Source organism: Xylocopa sonorina, chromosome 6, assembly GCF_050948175.1.
Source record: "Xylocopa sonorina isolate GNS202 chromosome 6, iyXylSono1_principal, whole genome shotgun sequence".
NCBI lineage: Eukaryota > Metazoa > Arthropoda > Insecta > Hymenoptera > Apidae > Xylocopa > Xylocopa sonorina.
Genome location: NC_135198.1, coordinates 7,508,293 through 7,523,513, shown reverse-complemented (window position 1 = coordinate 7,523,513; position 15,221 = coordinate 7,508,293). Strand labels below are relative to the sequence as shown.

The 15,221-nt window shown below is 34.8% G+C and overlaps 5 protein-coding genes across 9 annotated transcripts in view; 3 read left to right on the top strand and 2 right to left on the bottom strand.

Annotated features, from left to right (window-relative positions):
- The window catches only part of LOC143424777 (matrix metalloproteinase-14-like), a 31,487-nt gene extending 24,608 nt beyond the window's left edge, over positions 1–6,879 (top strand). The window contains exons 5-10 of one of the 4 annotated variants that reach the window (XM_076897046.1): positions 225–527; positions 618–783; positions 864–1,000; positions 1,110–1,430; positions 1,821–2,037; positions 6,399–6,879. In XM_076897046.1, the coding sequence (XP_076753161.1) occupies positions 225–527; positions 618–783; positions 864–1,000; positions 1,110–1,430; positions 1,821–2,037; positions 6,399–6,541 (1,287 nt within the window). In that variant the 3' untranslated portion in view covers positions 6,542–6,879. Of the gene's footprint in view, positions 1–224; positions 528–617; positions 784–863; positions 1,001–1,109; positions 1,431–1,820; positions 2,038–6,006; positions 6,152–6,398 lie in introns of those variants that run through there. The other 3 variants (XM_076897048.1, XM_076897047.1, XM_076897049.1) reach the window with 3 other exon arrangements.
- The window catches only part of LOC143424602 (kinesin-like protein KIF13A), a 160,394-nt gene that overhangs the window by 142,397 nt on the left and 2,776 nt on the right, over positions 1–15,221 (top strand). The gene's annotated exons all lie outside the window — the stretch shown is intronic.
- LOC143424779 (O-glucosyltransferase rumi homolog) lies at positions 8,415–10,174 on the bottom strand. The gene is made up of 6 exons (XM_076897050.1): positions 9,956–10,174; positions 9,728–9,899; positions 9,462–9,663; positions 9,093–9,371; positions 8,794–9,026; positions 8,415–8,724 (listed from the first exon to the last, which is right to left on the bottom strand). The coding sequence occupies exons 1-6, from the start codon at positions 10,086–10,088 to the stop codon at positions 8,520–8,522; spliced, it is 1,224 nt and encodes a 407-aa protein (XP_076753165.1). The 5' UTR covers positions 10,089–10,174; the 3' UTR covers positions 8,415–8,519.
- On the bottom strand, positions 10,349–11,463 carry Rpl30 (ribosomal protein L30). Its single transcript, XM_076897055.1, has 4 exons — positions 11,351–11,463; positions 11,217–11,262; positions 10,811–10,956; positions 10,349–10,566 (listed from the first exon to the last, which is right to left on the bottom strand). Exons 2-4 carry the CDS (start codon positions 11,235–11,237, stop codon positions 10,389–10,391), a joined length of 345 nt encoding a protein of 114 aa, XP_076753170.1. The 5' UTR covers positions 11,238–11,262; positions 11,351–11,463; the 3' UTR covers positions 10,349–10,388.
- On the top strand, positions 12,057–14,658 carry Mpi (mannose phosphate isomerase). 2 transcript variants are annotated; one of them, XM_076897053.1, is made up of 6 exons: positions 12,057–12,199; positions 12,536–12,866; positions 12,941–13,256; positions 13,326–13,493; positions 13,619–13,821; positions 13,915–14,658. In XM_076897053.1, the coding sequence occupies exons 2-6, from the start codon at positions 12,549–12,551 to the stop codon at positions 14,119–14,121; spliced, it is 1,212 nt and encodes a 403-aa protein (XP_076753168.1). In that variant the 5' UTR covers positions 12,057–12,199; positions 12,536–12,548; the 3' UTR covers positions 14,122–14,658. The 2 variants fall into 2 exon arrangements, with proteins under 2 accessions (XP_076753168.1, XP_076753167.1); XM_076897052.1 differs by having other exon boundaries at positions 12,062–12,452.

Genomic DNA, 15,221 nt, shown 5'->3' with positions numbered 1-15,221 from the left:
GCTGTTTCTATTTCAAGCTGCATTCTATCTGTGTTAACAACTTCAAGACAAATATAGACGTATTATAACTAGAGATTATCAGACGCCAATGTACCTTCTAAAAACGATCAACTGTAATATCCCAAAGTATCCGACACGTATCATAATTTCACCATCTCGAATAAACGATAACAGAACTCGAAATACACCAGTGTTACCCGAACGTTTGCAATCATTTCTATTAGGTCCACATCGAGATCAGATTCGAGAAAGGCGAACACGGGGATGGAGATCCTTTCGACGGGCCTGGTGGCACTCTGGCCCACGCTTACTTCCCGGTGTACGGCGGCGATGCCCATTTCGACGACGCGGAACAATGGACCATCGGTAGTTACCGCGGCACGAACCTTTTCCAAGTAGCTGCTCACGAGTTTGGCCATTCCCTCGGTCTGAGCCATAGCGACGTCAAGACCGCACTAATGGCGCCCTTTTATCGCGGTTACGAGCCCTACTTCCGGTTGGACGAGGACGACATTCAGGGTATTCAGGTAGATGCGCGCAAACGCTCGATTAAAAAATACTAATCTGTGTCTAATAGGGGATTGCTCGTTTTTACGACACGATTTTTTTTATTTCAGGCTTTGTACGGAAAGAAGACGAGGCGTAGCGATGGTGTACCAATCGGACCACGATTCGCGACAACGACCATAGCACCGCCCAGCGAGGAGGACTCGGATCTCTGCATGGATCCAAAAGTCGATACGATGTTCAATTCTGCGGAGGGGCATATGTATGTGTTCAAGGGTACGTATTTATTGGGGGACATGCTATTTCAATTTTTGTTTGGAGTTAATATTATCTGAATATAATGAAATTAACTATAGGTGATCGTTACTGGAGATTAACCGCGGACGGTGTGGCAATCGGCTATCCCAAGCTCATTTCGCATTCATGGAAAGGACTGCCAGGGAACATAGACGCTGCATTCACATACAAAAACGGGAAAACTTACTTCTTCAAGGTAAAAAAAGGCTATCGAACAGAATAGCTGATTATTCGTGAAAAAATCCAAACTTAATTGACCGTTAATCGAGCAGCGAAAACTGTACAAATGAATTATATCGCTGCAGGGCTCGAAATATTGGAGATACATCGGAAAGAGGATGGACGGAGATTACCCGAAGGAAATCAGCGAAGGTTTTACAGGAATTCCAGACAATATCGACACTGCGATCGTCTGGACTGGAAACGGTAAAATCTACTTCTACAAAGGTACCAAATTCTGGAGGTTCGACCCCGCACAGAAGCCACCGGTGAAGAACACGTATCCTAAATTGATCTCGAATTGGGAAGGTATCCCCGATAATCTCGACGCCTCGATTGTCTATCGTGGTTTCACGTACTTCTTCAAAGGAGACGCCTATTACCGGTTCAACGATAGAACATTTTCCGTAAGTATTGGAAATATTTGAATTCGAATATTTCACTAAACATTTGAAAAGCCTGTTGACATCATCTCTTTCTATTGCGCAAAATGCCTGCAATTACTTCTTACATATACCTAATACGATTGAAGAAACATTTACTCATTACTTTACACAGTATTGGCTATACGCGAGGACAGAAACGAAATAAAAGAACGTAAAGGTGAAACAGACCGTCTATGGTCAGACACGCTCTACAGCCACTAATATAGACATCACATTTTCGCAAATTAGCATTTGTTTTAAATAACACTGAACTTATAATCATCCCATTTTTCAAAATTATATAAAAAAACTATTTTAGATAAAATGGAAATGTACAGTACCTTTAGATTGACTGCCTTAATCGATGTTCAGGTGGACGTTGCTGATCCAGCGTTCCCAAGGTCGACGGCCTATTGGTGGTTCGGATGTAGGTTGGCCAACAGGGGAACATTAGGTAATGTCCAATGGCATCACGAATATTCTGGTGGTAACAGCTTCCTGGAGCCGATTGATGGTGACTACGATGACGAATACAATGACGAATACGATGATAGAAACGGTAGCGTCGGGAACATCATTTTAGACGCAGGTACTAAAGCTTCATTCGAATCAAACCAAATTCTTACCTCGCCATAAAAAAGTTTTACAATATCCACTTCATTACGATCAGAGTACCATGATACAAAAGTCTGTATATAGTCTAAATATCTTTGTAAATATTTCGAATTTTTCTAGATAGATTCTATAAGTTATCTTCTTCAAACTAGAGTTAAAGTGATAATTATTTCCTTTATATGTAATCTTAGATATTTTGTATATACTTTCAAACATAGTTAAACAAATTTACAAAGACTATATATTAAATATATTTCTTAATAGTAATAATTCAATGTACTGTGATCTTTCTAACAGTGGATAGTTGAAACTTTCAACTTATTCCACGACTAAAGACGGGGATCTGAAGTGGTAATAAGGAAATTGTGATTGCTTAAGCGCAGAAAAGGCGAGGGCATAATATTTGGTGTCTCGAACACCTGGCTATTATATACCCAGGGCTTTCAGCCATCGAAGAAATTCGTGCATGCTAGAAAACTACGGTAATCACGTTTCAATAAACACAACCATGTAAATATTAATATAAGTTATTTGCACAAACTTCTTCGACGGCTATAATGTTTGAAAATTGGTGGTCACCTTAATTTGGGTGTTTCATGGTGCAGAGTGCTAACATTAAAATCGAACAATAATCTAAAATGGAATAATCGGATACCATTGGATTCTCCATATCAAGGTATACATTAACATATGATTAATAACACTAACAAAATGCGTGAGATCGCCCTAACATTTTTTTATTCATCTACTTCCGTTGGTCCCTTGTTAAATCATATCTACACATCGGCAGAAATACTAATGTAAATAAACTTTTATTTAAATATTGCTTTAGTAGCATAAAACTTGTTACGAATATTACTATAACTACCATACTATAATATTACCATAGAATACTATGTTACAAAACAAACATTCTATATAATTTCCGACTTCCTCGTATCTCCGACAAGATTTAATGAAATGTCACAAATTTTCATTCTTTAAAACAATCTATTGTTGTATTTCTGCCAAAGTGGAAAATTACCATTTAAATGGATTCTGCCCAGTAAGCCCAATTACCCAGACAACACAAATTTGTCACACCGCGTGCCGTTCTGATGTAATTACGTGTAGTCCTGGTGATAGTACTGTGACGTTACGAAAGCTGGAGACATCACCATGCTATGTAGATGCTTTTTCGAAGTGTTTTATGATTCGTTGTGTTGTCTGGGTTGAATGAACGTCATTGAAACCGTACACGGTATCGACACTAGAACTGCCCTTCTGATGGAGTTACACGCGTGTAGTCTTGGTGATAGTATTATGGCGTTATGGAAACTGGGGACATCACCGTGCTACGTAGGTGCTTTCTCGAAGTGTTCTTCGATTTGCTGTGTTGTCTGGGTAACTTTAAGAGAACTTCCGCGTAGTTCGACATTCAAGAATATTTAAGTTCCACGCGAAATAAAATTCTACTTCATATCACATTTATTATATCGTAATTACGATGATAATGATGATTTGGTTATGATTGTACAATACCGGAAGTTCTCCTAACGCCATATTCATATCGACCTACAAATACCTACTCCATACTCCGCATTTCTCGGATAAATGTTATTCAACGAGGAAATCATTCCGCGAATTGTATTTGCATGCTTTCCAAAGCCCAGAGTATTTATTAGCCAGGCGGAAACTGAAGTTTTACGTGTCCGCAAAAAAAAAACGAGCAAAAAACGAATAGTACATATTTCCTATCCAATACATGTTGGCTACGAGAAGGCGATATGTAGCGTGAAATATCATCCGTCACCGTCATCGGATCCAGTTCGCTGAAAACAGTAAATATTACATTAAAATTTTCCTACTTGCCTCACTTAGCTATTCTTTCAGCTATAAACTATTTAGTGCAGTTATTTAATGTAATTCTCCGTGTTAACTTTATGTCTGCTTATTCGAAGTACATTATTTCCATCTATCCCCTTCCGATTCGAACTTAAATTCGAATAACATCATGGTTCTAGTACTCACCTTTGGGAATTATTCACATTTTGTTTTTCATCACGAACACGTAGCAATTCCGCTTTTGCACGACTATCTTCTAACGCTTTCTTATAGCGATATCTTCAAGCAGAAAAATACTATTTTGAACCAGTTTTCGACGTAAAACCGCGCGTAAAGCGATTAATTCGAATTGTTGTCGATCGCATTCAAACAATATCACGAGCAAAATAGTATTTTTTATAGATTCTCAAATCAGGCCTGTTAACATCGACTCTACCGCCAAACTACTATCCCCACCCTATCCATCGTTGCCATGGTGAATAAATAATGGCTGTGTTACATGTGACACGTGACGTAAGGCGCGCTCCCGTGACATTTCAAATAAAAAGCAAAGGCAAACAGAGCTCCATCTGTGAACAGGCCTGTGTGAAAACAGACTACTTTATCGCATGATGATGCATTCACTGAAGTCGTTGCACGAATTATCACATACGTTAATTACCCGCGATGGATGTATCACAGCACGAACACACAAGAATATACACGTGCGTTGTGCACGCACGCGTACATACAAGCACGTATCTCTGAATAGAAATGTGAAGCAAAACAGGTGCATGGTGAAACTATACGGAGAATGGTTACGTTGTTTGGAACTTAATCTATCGTAGGACAGTGTCTCCAGTATATATACATTCCCCCCTTCCTCCTCCCATTCTCCGTGTCACGACGCCTTTAACCAAAACAAAATAATATACCAACCTTAACTTCCGCATCCCAAGTGTTTCTTTCTCTCTTCTCTATCTCTTCCTTTAACGATTCATTTCGTTATTCATACACACATACACACATGCACGTACTTTTTTGTTGATCTCTCTTACACGTATGATTTACATACTTGCACGAGTCTTGTAGTACATTTTAGTTCTAATAATTTTGTTTTACGAGGAATTGGTATTACAGCATGTTGTATCCTCGGTTCTATTTCGCATCCGTTTCGTTTTGTTTTCTTCTTTGTCTTCATTTTCGGGTCAATCTTCATTGACGAGGTTTGTGTGGAAGCTGCTGGAATATTTACGAATGTTTCTCTTAACGCTCTACATTCTATGATATTTCCTTAAACAATAAGATTACAAGTAAAAACAATGAAATTTCCTGTCGTTTCAATGATTAATATGAATGTTGAGGAATTGAAGTTTTTATGTGAAAAGTAAATTATATTAGTGCAAAAAGAGCATACGTACAATTAACTAACATTTTATCTAACGCTACTTTGAATTAACAAATTGTTGTGAATTTGAGGTAGACTATTGCGATTACTAAAGATTTTTGTGCGTAAAATGTGATACGAATGTGTATCGTGCTCTGTTTTTCCTCTCAAAGAATATTAACATAAGTTGAATTTACGTGAAACAAAAAAATCTTCTTTAGAATCTTTTAGAATTCGTAAAACTGAGAAGAGAGACAAAATTACAATCAGCAGAGAACTTTCAGATAGCTTTCCACGACACAAGACTTATATGCTTCTAAACGAGTTATCAAATAATTTGTTATAATTTTTGTTTATCAAGCACATTTTGAGTTCGAAGTTTACTCTACACGAAGATATAGATTCACAAAATTAGTAACAGTTTATTCCCGAAATATTAATCCTCTAGTCGATATCGATCAGCCACGATAGAGACGTACAAGATCGTAAAGAATCATAACGAGACCGCAAGGGAACGAACTCGTCCGTTGTTCTCGAACAGGTGATTGAGAATGATTCGAAACCGACAAACGAAACGAAAGTATACGAAAGCACAGAAATCTTGAAACTGTATAAATTGCATACGTACCTAATGCTCTGGCAAAGTTGATGCTTCCCTCGATGTTACGAGACGAACAGTCGCAGGAATTGCGTTTCACACGCGATGACGAGCGGCTGCAGTCCCATTAACCCGTGAAAAACTCGCTTTTCCAGAGGACAACAATCTCCACTCCGAATCGCGCGGGTTCGGGAAAAAGTGAACGGACGAGAATGAAAGCTTGTTCGTTCGAGGAATCTCGTTGAGTCGTAAAACTCGGGTTAGAAGGCAACAAAATGGAACAACAAATTTTCAAACGGGAGAATAATCGTAATATCCGAATTACGAGAATGGCAGGGTTCACGAACCGACGTGCCGGGTAAGCCGGTCGCGGCGGTAATGATAAAGTTCCAAACAACAGCCTCTGCGACCGTAACCTACGTTCGACTTCTGTTGTTTAACGCGCGAAACTGTGCTAAGCGTGTTCGACGCGGTGAATCATCCAATCAGCGGCGACTCACATGACACGCGCACATCCCCACCTACGATGTTTTATCAAATTCGACAGGCGAGACGGACGAGCAGCTAGTCACGTCTTCCAATCAGGACGTGAATTCTGCGGCGGGAAGCTATTTCAAATCGTCGTCGATGTGGTACCTTCCGCTTAGTTTGATGACCATGATCGTCGCTAAAATTGTTGCCACTACATAAAAAAAGACAGGGGGAAGAGAGGAAAAACGAACTGTTTTGTTGGAGATCATAAAGCGATTTGGATCATCGACCAAGGGTAGCCCGCTGGTAATTATTCGTACGGACTACTAAATGGGGAATGGGGAATGTGTGACTCGAAGCACGTATCGTACACGAAGAAAGAAAACTGTGCCAAAACAGGGAAAAAAAGAATGGCAATGCGCTCACTAATTAGTGCAGCAATGATTCTCTTCGATGTCAACGAACAATATGAACGAGATTTTGTTGTTCGTTCACTATTTTAATCTCTCGTGAAACAATCATTCCGAACGAAGCAATATCTCCGCGTGTAGTTCTTTTTTTAAATGTTCGTTTCGTCTTAGCTGTAAGTGTTCTCGTCAGCATGTTTTATAAGACGCGTTTCACTCGACAATTTCATCTTCGATTACTAGAACAAATTGATAGATTCGACGTGTCTTGCAAAACATGCTGTACATATGTAAGATAAAGAAGAACATGTAAAATATGTTTATACATAATATTTTAAGTCGCATGCAAATACTGTGTCATCAAACCTTTTACACTGCCTATTTATTCTTTATTCGTACATCGTGGTTTTGTATAAACTTGTCGATATGATGAAGGCACTTATTTTGCGCATTCGCACACGTATATAGATTTAAAAAAGAAAAAGAACTGAAAGATATGTTGCAACATGACAAACAGCAAATGCAGACGACGGTCAATTGGTTTCTTGACTGACAATATTATGAGTATTATAGAGTTTTCATTACTTCCGACGTAAGATGTAAATATATACTTGTAACAATGTAAGGAAATATAAAACGGACTGTGACAATATCGTAAAGCACCTAGAACATGGATTAATAACATTAACAAATTATTAAAGCTTATGAAAACATCTATAGTACTCATGATAATGACTATATCAAAAAAGATATTTATCTTCCTTCCAAGTGCCTTAAAAGTATTCTCAAAATATGATAATTAAAGTGCAGCTTTTTTTGTATAAGATTCAATTAATTTGTTACTATTGTTTATTAACTAATAGCAACATTCTTACAACTGTTACCTTTCCTCTTGTTTATACAGCAGACTTTCTCTAGAACAATTTTCTTCTCACTTCTATATTTTATTTCATTATATAGTAGAATCTACAATAAATAATGACGGTAGTTACGTATTAATTCCTGATGACCATGTTACGAATCGAGATTTAGTAATAATTATTTGTATTATGCTTTAAAACCAAAATGACATTAAAAGCAATAATGTATAGTGCATGAAAATGCACTGCATGCGATATATGTATGCTATGAATTGAAAGTGTTTTTCAGCGTATCTCTATTACTTAAAAATTAAGAAACTGGTTGAAAATAATATTGATTGCTGTAATAAAAATTTAGATAGCATTTGCAATTCATAGTATATATGCATCCTTTTAGAAATATTAATGACATTACCATGTTTCTTTACATTCTGAGAGACGTTTTCATAGTTCTGTTATAAATAAATTCATGAGTACTTAAGGATGTTTAGTGTTTAAGGACAAATGAAGCACAAAAAGCCTTGTACAGTTTTCTAATACTTGTTAAATAAATTGTTTTTTTCAAGAAATGATTTTATATTACCTTTGAGTATCTGAAACACTTAAACATGTAAAGTATTTAACATGCGAGTGGAATGAACGTTTAATATGGTGTAATATATCTATTTGTACAAGGCCTTTGTCTATGTTAGATCTTCTGTCAGGGCATTGTAATGATTCATATTGAAACTTGCCACGATGTGCTACGCCCTGACACTGTACAGTATCGAATAAAAAGATCTATTTCTTTTAACTAATGCTTACTTGAAACATTCAGTAAACATCCGATCATTACCAAAATACTTTTATTCATACTTTACATCGTAAAATAGAAATTTTAATAAAAAAAATAAAATTATTTATATTAAATGTGTACTGTACCTAATTTAATTAAGGTCTTTTACCCCTTTCAATTTTAATCAAATCTTTATCTAAAGTGGTTTTATATGTTAGAAGTTTAGAATATTTCTTAAGAAGCCTTTTCCAAAATTGTGTAACATTCCACATTTTCAAATTATTCCAAACAAAATCTCTTCCACGCATTGCAATTCTTTTTGATAATTCATCATTATCTATAGCAAATTGTATCAAATCCCTATAAATGAAAGAGTATATAAAAATAATAATAATTTATGAAGACTAATCCTAACAAATAATAACTTACTCTAATACTGTTTGATTAGCATCCTTAGAAACAGGTATATAATGAATCCAAGGTAACATTGCATCATAATAAAATTCAGTCCATTCATCCCCTACATGAAATACTAAGGACTGGCACAGAAACAAGTGCTTGTGCCTGAATGATGCTGCAACACCTCGATAATTGAATAAGTACTTATATTTACAATGTTTTTCGAGAGGAACTTCGGAAGCTGGAGGTGCATACAATGTATCCTATAAAAACTCAAAAAATTATGACACATGTAACCATGTTCAATAATTAAAATAGAAAATAATTACCTCATCGGACTTCCATGCTTGATTTTTTGTATACTGAGCATCTACTAGGTCCGGCTTCCTACGACTTAGTAGTATTAAATTATCACGCTCTGCACTTGTTCTGGAACCCCTAAAAAATGCTCTATTTTCTTTGTTCTCCCATGGTATATTTTCACTAGCTTCGTTCAAAGATGCACGAAGTTCGTCCCATCTTCCAAGACCACGGGGGTACAAAGAAATTGCAGGACCACCTTCCCAAAATGCCCATGCTGGATATGTAATATCATAATACTGTGAAGTCTATAAATACATTTCAGAACATTAGAAATTTACATATTGCTGCAGTGAATAAAACCTAACTTTAAAAAGATGTAAAAATGCCTTATTTACCTTACTAAATGAAAAGATAGGTAATGGACCCCCAAAATGTTTACTTGATTGAGGATAATCTCTTACATTTATTACTAAATCAATATCCGATAGTTCAGGTGCAAGTTTCAAAAGAAAGTACTCTACTCCCACACATCTCGATGGAAACATGCATTCCTTTTGTCTATACAATTTTCCTTGCACTATTTGATAAAAAGTTCCCCTGTAAAAAGCATAAAATTAAATTAATAAAAATTCATTCGTAATTACACAATCATTGGACTCACCTAGTTTTTGCAATATTTATTAAATCTTTACTTATACCTTTAAATTTAAAAGGTTTTAAGTCATGTTTAATGACATGTTTAAAACAACCATTGTTAGTATTATTACAAGCCTTATAACTTTTCTCTGCTTCTTCGATTGCATTGTAGTATTTGATGTAATGTTCGTTTGAAACTAATAAAAAGAAAAGTTTATAAAAACTGTAAAACAAGTACCATCTCAGTAGATACCTTTCTTATATAGATTAACTTCCTTTTTCTCAGTACAGTGTTCTATGCTATCAGTGGAACAATATTGTTCATCACAGTGTGTTGTTAAAAAATTAATTATTAACAATATATAACTTAATCCTAACGTATTCATTATAAAAATGAGACATGACAGTCTTTTAAGGAAGTGTAAACAGAACTGATGAGTGCACTGTAAGCAACCTGTTGAGACTAGTGACATCTACAAGGACGAAAAATCTCAGCGACACGTACAATAGCATATTACATAAATTAAAGAAATGTGCTGACTTTCGTAAGTGCTAATGCAAAAGACACTTGTTATATATTATTATATTATGTTTATAAAGGTATAAGGGTATATGATTCTATAGAAAACCATAAGTAAAAACTACATTTATTTTTATTAAAATTTTATTAAATAAAAAATATATGTTTATGCTTGTTCACCAGTAGGCATAGACTTTATAATATCCGAATTGCCAGGATCTGTAATAGAAAGGGTACATACACGGAAATACTTTCCGCACGCAGTGCCCAATTCTATGTTATTTCCAACATAGTGATGTACGCCAGTTTTTGCCAACATAGCGTAGTACTCTATCTCTGATTTCCTGTTGAACAGATAGAAACAGACGTTTACAATCTTTGGATCGCCAATATACACGTGGAATGTCTCTGCACTTACGAACAGGGACGCGAGACTACTCCGCAGTACTCCTATTACGAGTGTACAAATCAATATGAAACAGTAAAATTTATTTAATGCATTTTTTCTGGCTTTTACGTAGATACTTATTTTATACAATGTTCATATTGCTTTGCTATTATTGAAGGAGTGCTACATCTCAGTCTCACCTTAAAGGCGGAGTATTGTTGGCAATGATGACTAATTTTGCTTTCCCTTGCCGTAAGGACTTCAAGGTCTGCTTGTAACCCAGAACATATTTGCCGGATTTCATAACCAGGGCTAACCTAGAGTTAATACCCTCCTGGGACTTTTTCTATTACCAAAAAGAAACAAATGTCTGTTTAGTGGACTCGCAATCCTAACCCCAAAATGATTACAGCGAAAACATTTCGCGATTAATCTTCGACACGAACTTAAGTTAAATATCATTTGTAAATATTAAGATCTAACAAATATTCGATCATGCATACACGTATTATGTTATATTTTAATGATACTTTAAAGCAAAGAATTATTTTAGCATGTGCTTCGATGGCGGAATCGAACACGTGTGCAATTGTGAAAGATATTTACCTGTTTCTTTTGGGCCACCATTTTTATTATTTAATGAAAGCTAACGCTAAAACAAATATTTAAATGTATTTATTACGACTTTTCTACATTTATACAAATTATTATTAAGAGATATTAGAGAATAACTAAACTACCTTCCCAGCACGCGGAACACCACGGAACACGATAAACGTGAAAGAGGATCGAGAATCTCGCAATAGGATCGACTTCGAGATTGCCACGAAATATAAATGACACAGTCTGGCGTCTGTGTTATATAAAATACATTTTTATAGTTTACAGTAAAATATATTAAAAAATATATATATATATACATATTGCTATTATATATATACGTATATATCATCGTATTTTAAATATATATCAAAATATAATTATAAAATCTCCTACTTATAATAATTTTATGAATCTATTTTTCTAACTGCAACCAAATCCTGCTGTACAGATTTCTATTCACAAATATTATAAAGAAACAATGTGAAATTTATTTAATTATTTAGTAACATGAACGAGAATATATAAAAAGTATTATCGTTTAGTAGAAAATTGTCTTAAGAATCAATAAAAAATTATGTAAACAAGATAACACGTGTCAGTGAAGTATTACAGCTGTTATCAACACTCTTTACAAGTGGGAAGCTTCACGCGCTTTTGTTTCCTCCTGCACTAATACTATTATTCCGTTTAAATGCTGCGCCCACCCACATACTTCTTGCATTGTTCAATTCCATATTTAACTGACTTATCGCATGCTATTAAAACATTTTTTCCAACTAAAGACTAGATATGATAAACATTTTTGTTTAACTATTTAAAAAAATAGCCGGTTACGCATTAATTTCGAAATCCGAAGACATCGAATTCACGCGAAATCGGCGTGGGGTAGAACACGTGTAATTAGCGCGTTTGACAGCAAAAGCAGAGTGGGGAAAGCCCATTTTATTTGTGATAAGGCTCATACACAGACCTTATCAAAGGAACTGGTAATAATCCTGTTTACGTATGAATTTTGTACACGTAGCGTAGCTTGTACAGATCGCGTCAAATATTTAACAATACAACGACGCATACGTTCCCCTGTTTATACCTAATAACTGCAAGAAGTTATGAACATATGCTGTCACTTAAAACACAATAATATCACATATCTTAACAGAAGACACGTATATCGATATAGAAGAGTACAAAATAGAAATCGTAGAGAATAAAACTTTTACACCGAAATACTTTTTAACGGTATACAATATATAAATAATTAAATTACATTACAGTGGAGCTAGATACATAAGTTTCATATGCTTTTGCATTTTCTGTTTCAGGGGTACTTATACAATGGAACTTAAATGTAAAGTACAAACTTACGAGTGGGGAAAGCATGGTATTGATAGCACTGTTGCAATATTGATGAAGTCTTCCAATTCAGATTTTGTATTAGACGAAAAGAAACCATATGCTGAGCTGTGGATCGGCACGCATCCAAATGGCCCTTCATATATAAAAGAATCGGATATACCATTGAAGGAATATATAAAAAAAAATAGCCAAGTATTGGGGAATAATGTGCAAAAGATATTCAACCAGGAATTACCATTTCTTTTTAAAGTTTTATCTGTGAACAAAGCGCTCTCAGTTCAAATACATCCGAATAAGGTATATCATTATTCTATTAATAAGTAATCTTTGTTTAATATGATGTTAATGTCAAATATCACGTTCAAATATAGGAACAAGCAAAGGAATTACACAAACAATATCCCAATATTTACAAAGATGCAAATCATAAACCTGAGCTTGCAATAGCGTTAACACCTTTTGAAGCACTATGCGGCTTTCGTCCAATCAGGGATATTCAGGAATTTTTAAAAATTCTGCCAGAATTACGGGCTGTAATAGGAGTAGATAATGTACTTAAATTTATGACAATAGACGAGGCAGATCCAGCAGAAGCTTTGAAAACATGTTTTCATAGTTTAATGACCTGTGATCCTGGATTAATAGCATTGCAACTTAGGAAATTACTTGATAGACTGTCCAATTTAGGTAATTTCTTGTTAATTAAGTATCTGTAAGTATTTCTTCATTAATAGTAATGAAAGAAATTTTTTTTAGATGAGTCACTGAGACAAACTTTACATGCTAGTCTATTAGAAAGACTGTATTCTGATTTCCCAGGAGATGTAGGATGTTTTGGCATTTATTTTTTTAATTATATAACAATGCAGCCTGGCGAGGCTTTGTATCTTGGACCAAATGAACCACATGCATATCTTTCTGGTGGTTAGTACTTCATGATATTTTTTTACCTATAATTAAACCATAATGTATGATACCAATGTAAATTTATACGTTCACTTTAGTAGATTAAATGTTTAGCCCGTAATAAATTATAATGATATTTGTAGATTGTGTAGAATGTATGGCGTGTTCTGATAATGTGATACGTGCAGGACTAACTCCTAAACTAAAAGATGTACCAACATTAATTGAAATGTTAAGATACGTTTGTGAACCGGCATCCGCGAAAAGATTTCAACCTTCTCGCGAAGATGAATGTACTGAAGTGTTTCGTCCTCCCGTACCAGATTTTGCCGTTGCAAAAATTACGGTAAAATATACACTACCAACCGGATTATGTATAGGTGTGGTATTGCGGATTAAGTTTAAAAATTAAGTGTACAAATAATAACATTCCTTTCAGATTCCTCCAGGAAGAACGTCATATAATATAATTCCAAGATGTACAGTTAGCATTTTAATGATTATAAATGGGAAGGGTGAAATTGCACCGTCGAAAGTACTTAACCGAGGTTCGGTTATATTTATTCCTGCGAACGAGAAAATCGGAATCAAAGTTTTATGTGGGTGTCATCCAATGTTAATGTTCCAAGCTTTCGTGAATGTCTAAAGGGCTAACTTCTAAACATCCGAGAAGGGAATAGAAACGAAAACGATAAATTTGCACGCACAAAGTATTATTGCACTTTTAAATGCTTCTTGAACTAAAGTTAAAATTGTTGATTCGAATTTTATCGATAGTTACGGAAACTCGACAGATTTTAGAAAAAGATTCAATATTATTCCCGATATCATTTTTTTTACTAGATTAGAGGATATATTTTCCATAATAAAGCATTCTATAGTTTAAATAAAAATTACAGATACGTAGAGTTGATGTCTGAATAAGACTATACGCAGTACAGTATTAAATATTAATTCTTCGTTCTGTTCTATTGTTTCACATAAAAAAACAAACAGATTTCAGGGATTTAATCCTATAAAATAAACAATGTCCTGCCAGAATTATCATTCCACACACATTGTCTCATTTATGGAAAAATACTTATTTATATTTATTATAAGATAATAATATAAGATAAATTATATTTTTAAGTATTTCAATGTGATATTGTATTTTATGTACAATTTTTTCGACATATTTAAGAACCTTATGATTATGTATTTATGTGCTTTATAAATTTACAATTTTCTCCCGTTGTTAAATAAAACATTTTAATATTTATTATATAGGCAAGAAATTCAATCGTTGACCGTGTACATTCAAAAATAAAGGAATAATTTATTTCACGTAATTCTTAATATATTGTTTATTATTCGTACCTCAAAAATAACAAAAATTATTAATGTTCATTGAATAGAAAGAGTAAGATAAATTATATCTCCCGGTTTAGAGGTAAGAGAGAGAAAGATATATTAGAAAGCAATATGAAAGAGTGAGACAGATGCTATCGACCCTACTCTAGAACCCCTGGCGCCATCTCTGTGGAAATTACTGAAACTAATGCCCAAATAGTTTCAGTGCCTCTCCAAGAGATGGCGCTAGTAGTTCTTCAGTAGTTTACTTCGCTGTCGATAATTGTGTGCGACCAGTTTGAGCACTTTTCGCAGAGATGGCGATACCAGTCTGACAAGCACTAGTTTTGTTGTCGATAAATGCGCGACCAGTTTGAGCACTTTTTACAGAGATGGCGCTAGCAGTCTATCAGT